General features: G+C 48.7%; 1 protein-coding gene across 4 annotated transcripts in view; it reads right to left on the bottom strand.

Moving 5' to 3' along the window:
- Window positions 1-606: 606 nt before the first annotated feature.
- IFT88 (intraflagellar transport 88) overlaps window positions 607-16,534 on the bottom strand; it is a 71,795-nt gene continuing 55,867 nt past the window's right edge. For 3 of the 4 annotated variants that reach the window (XM_032610789.1, XM_032610791.1, XM_032610790.1), the window contains 4 exons: window positions 13,444-13,550; window positions 5,585-5,651; window positions 1,146-1,256; window positions 616-926 (listed from right to left, as the gene is read on the bottom strand). In XM_032610789.1, the coding sequence (XP_032466680.1) occupies window positions 805-926; window positions 1,146-1,256; window positions 5,585-5,651; window positions 13,444-13,550 (407 nt within the window). In that variant the 3' untranslated portion in view covers window positions 616-804. Of the gene's footprint in view, window positions 927-1,145; window positions 1,257-5,584; window positions 5,652-13,443; window positions 13,551-16,534 lie in introns of all 4 variants that reach the window. The other variant, XM_032610788.1, reaches the window with a different exon arrangement.

The following is a 16,534-nucleotide window of genomic DNA, read 5'->3' as shown; positions in this document are numbered from 1 at the left end:
GCTCTGGTTTTGGTGTTTCCTCTCCCGCACCCAACAGAAGTGTGCATGCCGTGGAAACAACGTAAAGTGAGGTGGAGGGTCCATCCTCTCTCGTGAAGTGTTACAGACCGGTCACGTCTCCCCTGACTGCCCACCACCGCACTCCTCTGGACGGGGCCCGCCAGCCAGACATACCGTAAGAAGGATGCACGCAGTCCTGGCTTCGACCCCGCACCCCGCGTTTCACCGGGAAGCACAACTCGAGGCTGCCGCGCTCGGGGCTGAAGGGGCCACGGGCTGCTGTTCTCTCACTACTTTACTGCCCCCAAACAGCTGCTTTACTAGTGCTGGAATCCCCACAACGCAACACTTCCAAAGCAACTTACCTGAATACAGACTCATCAAGGGTACGTCCCAGCACAGCTGTCAAGCTGCAAACCATGAAACCACTAGAGTGTTTCCATTACTCACACGTTGTTTCAATGAAATCACAGAAGACAGCAGCACACACTAGTAATCAGTGAGTGATCATACTTACGTGTGTGGAGGTCCTAGGGAGTGCTACAAGATCTATTTCTTACTGTGGGTCAATGTTTTCAAGAGGGTAAGTCAGTCTCTGGCCTAAAGTATTATTTTCACATGTTTTTATTCCATTAAAAGCAAACCAAAATCTAAATCCGTACTCACAGAACAGAATACACTTATTTAAAGTTTTGACAGTGTGCAAAATTAAAGTCTGGGCATTTAATCCAAACTTTAACATGAGTATTATCTTGTAAGGCGATTCCTTCCCTCTAATTAATAAATAATACATTAAAATATATATTATTCTGGAAGCAAATCATCTCCTAATTCTTCATCAGCAAAATCATCCTCGTCGACTCTCTTTCTGGCTGCAGTTCTGGGTCTTTCTATTTGCGGGCCAAGCGGATCCACATAGGAGGCGTCTAGGTTTCAGAACAGATGGTTGCATTAGAGGAACAGGGAAAAACAGCAAATGTGAAACCAATGAGGCTCATCTTCAAAACTGAACAACCCAGAATGAAGAGAAACGCTCTCCCAAGTCATGTAAAACTTCTGTCTGTGCTGGAAAACCCTTAATAACGCCCAGGTGGACGCGTCTGCCCGTCCCTTCCAGTCCAGACCTGCCAGGCCCGGGCACTTGCCTAGCTCCTTGTTACTGCTGCTGTCGTAAGGCTCCTCCATCCTGGGCAGGGCTCGGAGCTGGGCGCTGAGCCGCTCGCCTCTGCTACCGGCACCACAGTTCTGGCCGCCGTCTGGAGACACAGGAGCAAAAGCACATGTGTTCAGCACGGTGGGCAACACCACACTGCGTTACAAATCTTAACGTCTACTTATCTGTCAAGAAACAGGAAGGCTGTTTCATCTGACAGCCAATTTCCGAAGGATGTAATCCTTGTTTTTTGAAATTTAAAAGAAATCTCTTGTTGGGAACCTATAATATAGTCAAAGCATCACTCAAGAGTAGGCTTCATCAGACCCTTTCCACCGTGTGCTTGGAGACACTGGCGGACACCCCCTGGCGCGGAGTAGGGCAGCGGGTGGGGGGAAGGGTCTGGGCTGTCGCCCACGTGGAGCCTGGGAGCCGTCAGAGGCCTGGGCAGGTGAGGGGCGGGAGAGGCCGGCGAGCCTGGCCCAGGCACCGCCCCCCAACTCTTCAGAGGCCTGCAGAATGAGTACAGAAGGGGTCAGACGTGCCCAGCAGAGGAGGATAGATTCTGGCCCAATTTAAGGAAAAACCTTAAAAGGATTATAGAGTCCAAATATGGAATGGAAATAGTGCATAAGAGACGTTCACACCCAAGACAGAATAAAAATTAGACTGAAAAACGCAGTAAACCATTAAGTATCACACACGGTAAACGGCCAACAATTTTAACACAAAACCTTCATAACCCAGTACGCAGAGTCAGTCAGCAAACCCGCTGTTCCCCAAGGGCAGACGGGGCCGCAGGAGAGGCCACCTGTCCGGCTCCCGGCCTCGGGAACACGCTGTCCCTCTCACCCCTCATCCCCGCAGACGCTACGGGGCGGCCAAGTGGACCCTGAACTCGTGGAGCTCAGCTCTGCCTATGCACGTGCATTTGATTTGTTTTTCTCAACTGATGTTTTGGCACCGAGCTGTTAAAACCTGAAGCCAAAATCTTGCATTTAAGGGTAATGCATTTTTTATTTCACGTACTTAAAACAAGTTCATTTCATTTTAAGCTTATTCTGTAAAAAACAAACTAAAGTAATGAAAATCCTGCAAAGCTCTAAAGCAAACGCTGCTGCTTCCCAGCGCGATTTGTGTAAGTGATAATAATAACACACTGTTTGCCCAGCATCGGCCCGTGCAGGCGGGTCTCACACCACCTCCCGGGGGGAAGCCCCTGTGGGTGACGGAGCCCGGAGGCTGGGTGACCAGAGACTGCCACATACGTGAACGTGGGTTTGGTGGTAGTAGCGGTGGTGACCTATTACATACACAAGGCCGCATGTAATCTGCATTCTCTCCTTTGAGATACAGCATTGGTTCTCCAGGTGTGGTCCCAGGACCAGCAGCGGCAGCTAGGACCTGGTCAGAAACACAGGACCCCGGGCCAGTCGCCGGGGTTGGGGGCTCGGGTCTGTTTTAACCAGCCTTCCCAGTGACTCTGCTACACACTCAAATCTGCTACCCGTGAGGAAGGGCGCTGAGGTCAATCAGCAAATTAACAGAGACCAGAGTCCGGTGCACAGAAAAAGAACAATTTTCAAGGGCCCTCAGGCATTTCAGAAACAGCCATTTTATACAAACGAATAATTACGATGACATGTTCCCTATGGTCCTCTCTCCTAGGCAACACTTTTAAAAACCTAGTTGTAGGCACTGCACTTATTTTAACACATCATACTTAACAGCTCCAGGCTGGCCTCACCTGGATCCATATAGAAAATTGTCCCTTTCCCCTATTTGAGCTGCGGGTCTCATCCAGACAGAGTGCCAGAGAATTCCAGGCTGAGACGTGCGCCGCTGGGTCTCCCGGAGCAGAGGTGGAAGGTGGTGGGCCCCGGGCACCCTTCAACACGCAGGCCGTGCTAGGAGCTTGAGGGATGGCCAGTGACCTCGGCCCACGGGGGGCTGCAGGGGGCAGGGGCGGGACGCTGCTGAGGGGGGGGCTCGTCCACGGGGCCCAGGGTGTTCCGGGGGCCGCAAGGCGAAGCAAGGAGGAAGCCTGGTGGGCTCAGACCCCAAAGCTGGGCGGGCTGGCCCCCGGCCTGTGCGAGCTGGAGGGGGCCTGAGAGCCAGGCTCCGGGGACAGGGAGGGGCCCCAGGAGGAAGTGGGGTGTCGGCAATGATGGGAAACCAGGAACAAAAGGGCAAGTGTAGAGAGAGAGAGAGAGGCAAGCCCCCCGGGAGCCGGGAGCTGCTTTAAACCTGCCCCAGAGCCAGGCCCACGACCCCTGGCCCACAAGGCCCACGGCCAGAGCTTCGGTTCCAAGAAGCGTGTTTGTGCCCCAGGACTGCCTGTTTGTGCTGGGCTGCAACACACTGGATGGGAGAAAGGAAAACTTACTAAGAGAGAAACGGCAGTGGTGGGGAGGCTGGCCCAGGAGGCGCCCTCCTCTGCGCGGGGTGGCACGTAGGAGGTGGGTCGGGGGCCACTCTCTGGGGTGGGCACCGTCCTCTGGGCTCCAGCCCAGCACCAGCAGCTCTCAGGACACCTCGCTCGGAGGGCTGGAGTCCCCCAAGTGGACCCTGAACGTGAGGACCCCCGAGGGCCTCAGCGACACTTCACAAGCCCACAAGCAGGTGACCAGGGAAGGCCCTGCGGACCGAGGGCAGGCTTGGTGATGGGTGTGCGTTAGGGTTACTCTGAGCTCAAGATTTTCAGCGGGACAATCTTAGAGGGTGGTGAATCTGGTCCTAGAACTCAGTAAGTAACTGACACTTTCCTGCGGGTTACTCCTTCGAGGGACACGCAGTTCAAGAGCTCGCACCTCGGCCAGCTGGCGGGCTGCCCAGACCCTCCCCAAGCTGCTTCAACGCTTTTGGTAGACGCAGGCCCACAGCCCCTCAACGACAATCCAAATTCCAAAGAGCTCTAAAGCCAGGTTTCCAGGCAGAAACACAACTTCGCGTCAAGAATAAAGCCTGACTTGACCTGCAGCTATTCCGGGCCATTACTTATCCTTAGTGTGAATATCCACGCTTCACTGAAGCAGTGAGACTCCTTTGACTCGGAGGTGCTCCCCAGGGGAGGTACAGGGTACATGGCTAATGCGTCACAATACATCTTCTCTAAACTCCGCAAAACGCTGAATTCCACCGCAGGTGGCCCTGCTGGACAAGGGACTGAGAGCTGCTGGGACAGGTCTCCAGACCAGGACCTGGATGGAGGGCCACCCACACGCATGGGGTGGGGAGGGGCAGAGGGGGGGAGGTGAGGGGCGGCCCCGGCACACACAGGGCCCAGGCTCAGGGCCGCCCTGCCAACTTCTCAAGCTCTGGGTGCTGGTCCCTGGGACCAGGGACCCAGGCCAGGCCTGGGGCTTCTGCTGGAGCAGCGGGACTGACCCTCGGGGAATCCAGATGTCCCACTGGACCAGGCACGGCACTGGCTGTCAGCGCCTGGGTGCACCGAGGGAGCAGAGCTCCACCCTCGAGGGTGCTCTCCGTCCCAGCCGCGCCCCCACCCCCCGCCAGGCGGCGCCCTCAGCAGATCAGGGCTCGTGTGTCTTTCCAAGTCGATCCTGATTTCCTTGAGGGCAGGGGCCCCGTCTCATTCGTCCCCATGTCCTCGGCACCCAGCGTGCATCCAGTAAATGAACGAACGAAAGAAAGGCCTCCCTAAACCGAGGGTCGCATTTCTCTTTGTTGTGACTCCTGACCACAGACAGACACAAGAGGATGACGTCGGGTCCTGTCTGCACGACGGTGCTACTAGTGGACATGATACGGATCCCAATTTAGCATTTGTTTTTCTAATTAGTTTCTTTAAAACCATCCAATTTCCCCTAAATATAACTTCTACTATCCCCTGAAGTAGAGACAGAAGGTAGATTTTGTTGATGGGGAAAAAGGGGAGGAAAACTTAACAAACCTTCTTATTAAGTAACAGTGTCCCCAGCAGTCACAGAATCGCCCAAAGCAACAGCATTTGCGTGGCTGGTCCAGAGACACACAGTGGCTACGGCTGGGACCATGGCCATGCCGCCCAGTGCCCAGACCGGCACCACTTCTACACTACAAGTGTATAGGTCTGTCAGCATCCAGGTGACGACCCCAGGCCCCATGGCGCCTCCTTATAACGTAATCTAAAAAACGTGACACAGTAAAACCCACTAGTATGGACACCTGTGATAATCTATCCAATGTGAACTGTCTATTCATCAATTAGCAGAAACGGGTCCGTTTATTCAGGAACCAACACCCACCAACACCTACAGACACTCGGTTACACAGCAGCTGGTGCTCACAAAAGGAGAGCAGGTGAAGTTCTACTGTGTATAAAACAAACAAACAGGACATTTTCAGATTGCTTCAAGGTGCTTCTAGAAGCCCATGTACTAGAAATCTGTCAACTGGCACGTCCGGGGGGACAGGAACAGGGACACTCACCACTGCCAGCACTCCCGTCTCTCCTGCCGCGGAGACCCCCGCTGCCGTCCCTGCCGGACTTGGTGCGCTAAAGCAAGAAGGTGACACGTTAGAAGGACATACTGGATGTCAGCTGTACTGTAATGAAAACAGGAATAAATGATAGTCCTTCAAGGTCAACGATAACCAAGCACCGATTTCTAAAACACATGTTAAACTGTGCGTCCCTTAGGCCTTACTGTCCTGCCTCCCGAGGCTGGGCTCACTGGGAGTGGCCCCTGAGTCGGCCCCGCAGGAGGGAGGCCTGGCTGCCTTGTAAGTACGGGGGAAACCCTGAGAAGGGCCACCAGTCCCGCCAGACACGCGAACGGCACTCAGGCTTCAAAGTGCAGGGTCGCCCTTGCTTCTGCAAACAACTTAAAAACCAAGTATTTCCCAGATGTGAAAGCTCAGGTCTTAAACGCAGTGGCTGAAGGGGTGGAGGGAGAAGGGGACCTTGCGAATGGGCTATTTCTGCTTTAGCCCCACTTGACATGACTAAAGGACAACAGGGTTTTGAAAGTCAACTTCCACAATAAAGGCACTGTTAAATCTCAATACCTAAGATCTGCCCAACAGTCTACTTTCTTAGACACCAACTCACCCTTAAGACATAAGAATTATCTCCAAACTGTGACATTCTTAGGTTTCTTTTTACACGCTTTGCTGCGCCTAAGTTAGAGCTTCTGATTAAACGCTAACTCCAGGCTCTTGTGTGAATAATGGTTTGTTTAGAGAAGAGGGTAGTCAGTGAGCAGAAACAGACGGCTTTTGACAACTATTTACACTTGAATTAAAATTTCTTAACATAGACTGGTATCTTATTTAGATCTTCAGTAACGTAAACATAATTTCATCATTAATTCAAAGGACACCATTTATTCCCCCAACCCTGACAACTTCCCAAATATTTATAAATTATCAGGTCACGGATGGGATTACTGACACTGTAGTCTCCTAGGAAGAAAAAAAAACCAATCCTTTTCAATGATTCAAGACTCATTTCTGTAGAGACACAGATGTAGAGAAACAAACGTATGGACACCAAGGAGGGGAAAGTGGCAGGGGCGTGGGATGGTGGTGGGATGAACTGAATCGGGATTGATATGTACACACTAATACGTATAAAATAGATGACTAATAAGAACCTGCTGTATAAAAAGTAAAATAAAATTCAAAAAACTAAAAGACTGGGCTTCCCTGCTGGCGCAGTGGTTGAGAGTCCGCCTGCCGATGCAGGGGACACGGGCTCGTGCCCCGGTTCGGGAAGATCCCACATGCCGCGGAACGGCTAGGCCCGTGAGCCATGGCCGCTGAGCCCGCGCGTCCGGAGCCTGTGCTCCGCAACGGGAGAGGCCACAACAGTGAGAGGCCCGCGTAGCGCAAAAAAAAAAAAAAGTATTGATATATGTTTGCATATATTTGTAAAAATGCCTGGGATTATGAAATGTCAAAATGCTAACAGTGACCTCAAAGTCGTGGCTGAACGATTTTCACTTTTTCCTTAACACATTTTTTTTTTTTTTTTTTTTTTTAGGTACAGGGGCCTCTCACCGTTGTGGCCTCTCCCGTTGCGGAGCACAGGCTCCGGACGTGCAGGCTCAGCGGCCATGGCTCACGGGCCCAGCCGCTCCGTGGCATGTGGGATCTTCCCGGACCGGGGCACGAACCCGTGTCCCCTGCATTGGCAGGCAGACTCTCAACCACTGCACCACCAGGGAAGCCCCCCTTAACACATTTTTATTTGAATTAAAACGTTACTTACAAAAGTAATCTACCTGAATTTTTACTCTTTTTTTTTTTTTTTTTTTTTAAATTTTGCGGTACGCGGGCCTCTCACTGTCGTGGCCTCTCCCGCCGCGGAGCACAGGCTCCGGACGCGCAGGCCCAGCCGCTCTGCGGCATGTGGGATCCTCCCGGACCGGGGCACAAACCCGTGTCCCCTGCATCGGCAGGCGGACTCTCAACCACTGCGCCACCAGGGAAGCCCTACCTGAATTTTTAGAATAACATTTGTTTCTTCAATAATATGAAAAAAAAAAAAGATGCCATACCCACTTTGGGGGAAACAATGAGAGAAGAAGGTACAAAGAGAAGAGGAGCAAAGTAGATATAAATAAAATGATGGAAAATTAAACAGGTAAGTGTTGGGAAAGTGTTTTCTCCCCGCCGTGAACACACGACACTGCTCTCCTGCAGGGGACAGGCAGAGTCTCCAGGACCCGCACAGCCCCACATTGTCACACTGTCACCTGGCCCCGGAGGACAGTGGTCACAGGACCCAAGGGTGAGGGCTGCAAACTCTCGCAGCGATTTGACGTTTCTGACATCCAAGTATGTGGTCGTTTTCTAGCAATGTCGGTGACAGACTGGGACAAACCTAGGTTCACCGTGGACGGTTGTGAAGGCCAGCCGAGAACACTGTCCTCGTCTTACTGAAGAGAACCAGGTCTGGAGCGGACTGGGGTTGGGGAGGAAAGCCCAGGGCTCCGTCCACCATCCTGGGCTTTTATTCCGTAAGAATTAGATTTCTGTCTTAGAACAAGGAGCAGTTGTTACCTAGTCAAGGATCCTTAAGAAGACTGGCTCTGACTTCAAATTCAAGAGAAAACAGAATTTAAGACGCTTCTTTGCAGCTTCAACTCCAAAGAACTCACGAACGTGGACGCACCTTCCTGCCCTCAGACCTCTCTCACACCTTCCCGTCTCCACGCCAGGCCCTGAGGTCCAGCCACACCTCCCCCGGGGACCACTCGGACCCCTGGTCGTCGGCCGAACCCCATCCAGTGCACACGCTGCGTGTCTCTGCTGGGCAGCAAGCGACCTGTGTTTGTCTCGTTCTCCTGCCAGGTGACGAGCAGCTGGAGCACCTCGTCCATGTCAAGTGTCTCCTGAACAGGTGAACCAAGGACCCAGCACAGGGTGATGCCAGCAGGCGAGGACTCCACGGCCTTTAACCAGAGTGTCGCGGGAGTCTCACCCTGGAAAACGTCACGGCCCAAACCACCACACACTTGATACCAAGGATGAATGCTATATGAATTATCCTGTGTTTCTGTTGAACTTTATAAATGCAGTAACGTATAAAATGGGCGAAACATTCTCGCAGCTTGCATTACATACGTAAACTTTAAAAATTTTGCATTTTTCCTTCACAGTTAATTTAAAGCTGTGCCTTTATGAGATCTTCATACAAAATCTTTTTCCTTTTAAGAACTTTTAAGAACACTTTTAAGACCAAAAGGGTTTCTGCTCAACTAGCTTCTGGTAATAACTAGAAATTTGAGGATAAGTACCAACTATATTTTACATTAGTTTTGAATGTCACATATTATTTTAAGTTGGCCAAAAGAAAGAATCTCTTGAAATTATTTGATTTCTTTGGGGGAAAATGGCAAATGCTGGGAGAGGAATTCTCCTTTTGAATACTGTGAAAATTTAGAAATTCGATTTTTAAAAAGGAACAAATTATTAATGTACTTCATTTGTGAATGAGCAATTAAAACTTTGTGTTTTGGGGGCTTCCCCGGTGACGCAGTGGTTGAGAGTCCGCCTGCCGATGCAGGGGACGCGGGTTCGTGCCCCGGTCCGGGAAGATCCCACGTGCCGCGGAGCGGCTGGGCCCGTGAGCCATGGCCGCTGAGCCTGTGCGTCTGCAGCCTGTGCTCCGCAGTGGGAGAGGCCGCAGCAGTGAGAGGCCCGCGTACCGGAGAAAAAAAACAAAAAAAAACTTTGTGTTTTGTAAACTCTTTCCCCAACTTCCTTTTCCCTCCTCACCGTTTCCTTTTGTCCCTTAACCCTCTTTGGTGTGGGCTGGTATTTTTCTCTTCCTTGGCGTATTTAAATACTCAGCCTTCAACCCCTGTCTTCCCATTTTGCTCTCTTCCATTCGTGCAATAAAGTTTGAAGAGTTCCTTGCAGCTAACGTTCTTCTGTTCAGCGAAGCGAAAACGCGAACTGTCTCTCAAAACCCAACAGTGCTGGAGGGCGGCTCCACCCAACGCCCGGGACTGTTTGCCACGGCTCTGCGGAACAGGGCACAAAGCTCCCACCCCGCCCAGGAACACAGGCCCCCAGCACAAAGGGGAGAACAGCGCCTTCTCCATAAGTGTTCCAGAAGAGGACGCACTTCTCTGAAAAGTCAGCCCAGAGAAATGAGTTTCTAGCTTTCATGCTTTAAGACTGGAGCTGGGGGCCTGGGGAGGTCCATCACCCCCATCCACATAACCCTGAATCTGTTTATCTTTCCTTCTTAGGTCTACACAAATCCCTTTCCGTTTTAAAACAGTTTTAAAAAATCCACGGCCTGATTTATTTTGTGTTTACTTTTCCCCGTAAAGCAGATTCTGTATCCTGAGCTGGTGTTTGACCGTTTGAAGGTAACCCTTAGGAAGCATAACACCACACCAGTGCTTCTGGAATTCGTCTGTGAGTAAAAAGTTAGTTTGAGAACTTGTTTAAAAACCACATAGATTCTTGGACTCCATACCCAGAGACTTTAATTCTGGGGCTGGGGTAGTCTGGGGTGAGGCCCAAGACTTTGTAAGAAGCCCAGGCGATTCTGAGGCTCTGAGGGTCCACAGGCCACACTTGGGGAGCACTGTTCTGAGGCCCTAGCTCTGATCAAATTAGAGTGAGCTCACAGAGGTACATTCCAGTTTAGCTCATGGAGTGAGCTACCAACTTCCTGGATGCAGAAAAGGAAGGACTATACACCAACTGAAAGTAATTACTCTCATCATCCTTTTCCTCTACTATCCGTAAGAGAGCAAGGAGCCTGGACTCAGAAGCTGGCCTTCCTGGGTGTGAATCCGAGGCCTACCCCCCACAGCTGTGTGACCTGGAGAAAGTTGCTTTGCAACCACGGGCCTCAGGTTTCTCATCTTAAAGAACAGTAATAATAAAACCACATCCAGCATCATAGCATAGGACTCCTGTGACGACTAAACTGGCCGGTACGTGCAAAGGGCGAGAGCCGCCCGCGCTCGTCGTGCACTGCGTGTTGCTGCTGCTGGTCGCGGATGTCCAGCTGAGCAGACAGCATCAGCTGGGAGGAGGGCAAACTGCAAGCAGAGGAGGGAGATCAGGAAAGGCCACCCAGCCTCTTCACTCCTTTTCCTTTCTGCTGCCAAACTTCTGCCACCGTCAGCACTTGCAGGGGAAAGGACGGGATAAAGACTGGGGCTCAGCTCTGCATTCCTTCTAGCAGCTCAGGTAAAGGTGTGGTGTGCTTATCCAGGACATCCCTGGTCTCAACCCTGTGGCTGGTTCCCAAACGTCTCCAGCTAACAATATGGACGAGCTCGACTGCAGACGCTCACAGAGGCCCACGGTGCTTTAGCAAGGAACACCTGAAAGCTAGACAGCCTGCAGAGAGTCACCAACTGGGAAAAAGATACCTAACCGTGTGGAAATATTCAAAGAAATCAAGATATATCTGTACAACAGGTATTACACAGGCCTCGGCAATGATTTTATGAAGAAATCCTAATTACAAAGGAAAAACGTTAAGTTTTTGCATTGAGACAGATTCTAAACAGGAGACACACAGGAAGAGTAACAAGAAGTTTTAAGTTCAAATTTAGAAAAGGATAGCATCCTTACTTCAGGCGTTGATTTGTGACGTTTTGTTTCATAACAAATAGCGTCTCATGCACCACGCAGCCAGGAAACAGGGCGCCTGCCCCACGGCTCACAACCTAGACAAACGCACGGGGGCACGCAACGACTTCCCAAGAAGGCGGCTCTCATACCCACAGGACTGCTTCTCCGTAAGCCTCTGCTCTCTTTCCTAGGACTGACCTTTTCCACTAACTTCCCCCTCAATTTTGTGTTCATATGTAAAATATAAGTGAGAAAACACCAAGAAAATGTTTCTCTTTATGTAAGATTTAATAAGCAGTCCCGAAGAACAACGGAGAAACTGGTCTCAAGGAAACAGAAAGAAAGTGCTCTGTGGATAAGGACTGTGACGTAAAGGAAGACGAAGGAACGGCTGGGACGAGAGCGTGTATCTAAGTGATGCAGGTGCAGTGCGGCAGTGATAAGGCATTAGGAAGAGAGACACTGCTCGAGAACAGCGACACAGCACTCACTTGGGTAAGCAGGTAAGGTAAGCACTGCGTAATTTAAACGCATCAACTGTAACTCGCCTGAGCTTACTAAGTGTCCTTAATTACGCCATGGCGAGTACAACATAAGGATAAAAGGTCAGGTCTATGAGAGACACAGACAAAAGCTGACTATGTTCACTGAATACACAAATCCTGTGATGAAGAGGAATCAACAGGCTGAGTAGTAATTAGAAAGGAAAAGCCATTGCAGTGACATTCGATACTCATTTACAACAGTAAAATCACAAGCCCCCATGAGCAAACGAGAACCATCAGGACAGGGGGTGCAGTGCGGGGGGGGAACCGCGGGGTGATGGGCCGCCACGTCAGAAGGAGAGGAGTGCCTGTAGCGGCCCAGGCCGTCTAGATTCAAGGAGGGCAGGGGCTGGCGGGGGGCTCTGAGGAGGGTGTGTGGTGGCCACAGGTCTCGACCTGACCCCTCAATTTCACTTCCCAGGAGTCCTTGGAATCCATGTTTCCTAAAGCCTGAGTGCGGCCCCCGGAAGCAGGAGCTAGAAGGCTCCCAGCTCCTCACTGGGGTGGGGGGCGTCCGGCCGGGAGGCCCACTCCCACTCGGCTGCGGGGTCAGCACATGGGCCCCATGCGGGATCCAGAACTTGCCTGAGCTCATGTGCACCGTTCAGTCACCATTCATAAGTGACAAACCACTGATGCTTAAACTTACGAAGTCTGAAGACTCCCAGATGCACCCACGGTTCTACACTAAGTAACTTCACAGAACTAGTTTTGAGCTCCAAAGAATTTCATGGTTTGAAATAGATACTTTTTTTTGATTCTTCTTAATGAAACAAATGTAATAGTAATTATGATGACAGTTATGATAATCTGAACTTCCAATTTGTACTAGTTTAATTTTACAAAACGTTCACGCAGGTTATCTAATCAAATTAGCAATTGGTACGTGGTATTCAGCTGGTCTTCACAGCGGGTTGTAACTATATACCCTAGCAGTGGCATTTTAATACCAACTTGATGTTTTATAGGATTTTTAAGGTCATGCTCATAATGCTTTTGCCAACTGACAATTTAAAAAAGAGAATAAAACAATCAGGTCACATCCTCAAAGCAAAAACAAGATAACGACATTTTGAAAGCAAATACGAAATTTAGATTTAATTACCCAAGGTAATTAAATTTTTAGGAAAGCTTAAGCTTAAAGAATTTTCTTTCTATGAAAGGCGGATACTCAGAAATCATGTTAAAGTTTTAAATATTCTAGGCTCAAACACAGGAGGGATTATTCTCTCACAGACGTAAAACACTGCAGGGAACACAGAAATACACCTGAAGTCTCTGTATCAGCCACCCTCAGAGCCGTGCCCTACGATGCAACACAGCAGCCCAATGAACTGCTGTTGTAGGCAAGTGACTGTCTCCTGGTTTCCACAGGCCACAAGACTCTCCAGCTGAAGTTACGTCTACAACTTAACCTGCAGCTATTTTGTACTGGAGAAACTACAATTGTTAGTCTACCAGTAGATTTCCACTAAAGACTACACTGAATCTATTGCACTTTCTCTGATTAGGAACTAGATTTTGACTGAATTTTATCCTAAAACTAGAGTTTTAGTTATTTTTCCTTTCATGCCACAGCAGAAAAATAACTGCAACTTAATTTTACTGACAGAAGCCCAGACATCACTCAGCTGAGCTACAGAAGGCTGACATTTTCAAAACTGACAGCAGTTTTCGGCTCACGTGACATACCTGCTCCCTGATTTCTTTCATTTTTTCCAATCTCTTGAGTTTTGTTGCATATTCTTGAACTTCTTTTAATCCAATATCTGTGCAGAGACGAACCAAGAAACGTAGACCTAAATTATGAAAAATATTTTTAGAAAAGTATTTATCCATGGTGTTCAAAGAACAATAAATCAATAAGCTCAGTCTTCTGGGACCCAGGTAGGAATGCTGCTCACAAACAGGGTTTGTTTCTCTTGAAAAATCACTACACTTTGTATTCCTGGCCCTCTGAGAACTGACCTCCTGGGAAGACGGTTTAGAGGGACTCTGCCACCCGCCCTTCAGGAGAGACCACAGCACCTATAACCCGAGCCTTTATCTCCTCACCTGCTTCTCCTTTATACCACTTACGACTCCTGACATACTATATACTCGTTTATTGTCTTTTTCTTCCCACTAGAATCCAAGCTCCATGAGGCCAGGATTTTGGTCTGTCTTGTTTTCTGCCACACCCACAGGGCGGGAACAATGCTGTGTACCAGCACTGCAGTCACCCCATAAGAATCTGTAAGTTAGTGACTAATTCATGACCATTAATGTATTACAAAAGTAATGGTCCTAAAATAATCTAAAATGTCCCACATTACTACTGCGTAAATTGCCTATGTATACATTTACCCTGATAATGCACAGTAAGAAGGTAATTTATATTTTCTACAAATAATACTCAACTACAGGTCAATTTTTGATAACAGAAGAATGTATTTTAAGACAAAATCACCCTTTGGGTTCATCAGAAAAGTACTCTGCTCAAAGTGAGACCTTACATGAGTGCGAGTGTTTTTCCTATGCTACCATAAGGCAGACTACTGATTACACCTGTTTTGAAAATTAAACAGGCCAAAGTACCTTGGACATTCCCCACAGCACAGATAATCACTCAACTTTTTTTTTTAAACACTTTTTCAAAAAAAATAAATTATTTATTTATTTTTGTCTGCGTTGGGTCTTCGTTGCTACATGCAGGCTTTCTCTAGTTGCAGCAAGCAGGGGCTATTCTTCATTGTGGTGCATGGGCTTCTCATTGCGGTGGCTTCTCTTGTTGCGGAGCACGGGCTCTAGGCGCACGGGCTCAGTAGTTGTGACTCGCGGGCCCTAGAGCACAGGCTCAGTAGTTGTGGCTCATGGGCTCTAGAGCATAGGCTCAGTAGTTGTGGCACACAGGCTTAGTTGCTCCGCGGCATGTGGGATCTTCCCGGACCAGGGCTCGAACCCGTGTCCCCTGCACTGGCAGGTGGATTCTTAACCACTGCACCACCAGGGAAGTCCCAATCATTCAACTTTTACAGTGAATCTTAAACTCTCTCTAAAGAAAGAAAAGTGGCCTTGCCTGGAGATGCTCTCTTTGCTGTCCGGTGCAGAGGTGCTGCAGCTACTGCAGTGGTCCTCAACCGGCAGCAGCTACATCCCCAGGGGACACCTGACAATGTCATAACAGGAGGTGTGCTCCTGGCACCCAGTGGGTGGAGGGCAGGGATGTTGCTAGAACATTCTAGAATCCACAGGATGGTCCCACAGCACAGGATTATCCGATCCCAAATGTCAGTGCTGCCGAAGCTGAGAAGCTCTGCCCAGCAGACTGTTGGGTTTCCATTCCCCAAAAGCTATCACTGCTCTCATTTAATCTTTAAAGTATCAGTTCCCCAATGTGACTGAAGTTAAGAATCACATTAAAAGCTGTTAAAAAAGAAACAGGAAAATAAATAGATGAGAAAAAAAAAAAAGAAATAGGAAAAATCAGATATCTGGGTCTACTGCAAACCTGAATGAGAATCTCTGTAGGTTGGGCTACAGATTTGTAGTTTTTACAAGTTTTACAAGTAATTCCCATGTATCCTGTTTTCAGACTGGCATTCGGAAACTGCTGTGAGCTAATGGACCCACATGTGACAGCATTACAAAACTCCTTGCCCCTAGGCTCTTACCAAAGGCCATAATTCTGAGCTCTCTGCTTTCACAAAAGTCAAGTTGAGAAAAACATTACTGAAGGAACATGCAGCACATCTAAGCCCTGGATCAGGCTGCGCCACTGAAAACGTGGCCCGGAAAAGATCTGTTTTTACTGAAATGTGCTGTTTTGTGTGCATGGTCATTGAAGGACAACATTCAAAACGGTCTTTTCAAACACATTATTTCATTTGTTGGAGGGATGTTAGTAAAGCTAGGAGCTATGACGTCTTCCAGTGACCTTTTATCTACTCTCCTCTGTGTCTCAACACAACTGAAGTAAGAGTTGAAAGGATTTTCTTCTTCCCAAGGAATTACTTTTTATTTCCTTATAAATAGTAAAGATTATAAAACCCACTGTATCTTCCCTTTTTCCTTTAGTCACAAAGCTACTGGGGCCATATATAGTTTAGTGAGAATATGAGACCTATGAATATGGTTATTTTGTACTTTTCTGGATCCTGATCTTGTTGCTGTTACTGTAACACTGTTACTTCAGGTTGCATCAAATCCACTGTGCAATAAGACTGGAAGAAATGAATATTTTATACAAAGCCAACTTTATAAAAGGGAAATAAGTTACATATAACATAATGTTTTAAAATTAATTTGCTACCAGTATCAGCAAGATTATCAATGTTCTATTATCATAAACTCTAAAGGTATTTTTTCAGTCTCAAAAAGTTATAATTAAATGGATGGTTTAAAATGCCTTTTCTAGGGCTTCCCTGCTGGCACAGTGGTTAAGAATCCGCCTGCCAATGTAGGGTAGATGGGTTCGATCCCTGGCCCAGGAAGATCCCACATGCGGCGGAGCAACGAAGCCCGTGCGCCACAACTACTGAGCCTTCACTGTAGAGCCTGCGAGCCACAACTACTGAACCCACGTGCCACAACTACTGAAGCCTGCACGCCTAGAGGCTGTGCTCTGCAACGAGAAGCCACTGCAACGAGAAGCCCGCGCACCACAACGAAGAGTAGCCCCCGCTCGCCGCAACTACAGAAAGCCCGCCTGCAGCAACGAAGACCCAACGCAGCCAAAGATAAAATAAATTTATAAAAAATAATTTTTAAAAAATAAATTAAATGTCTTTTCTATAAAATACCA

This window comes from Phocoena sinus, chromosome 18, assembly GCF_008692025.1.
Source record: "Phocoena sinus isolate mPhoSin1 chromosome 18, mPhoSin1.pri, whole genome shotgun sequence".
Lineage (NCBI taxonomy): Eukaryota > Metazoa > Chordata > Mammalia > Artiodactyla > Phocoenidae > Phocoena > Phocoena sinus.
This window is presented reverse-complemented; position numbering and strand designations above follow the sequence as displayed.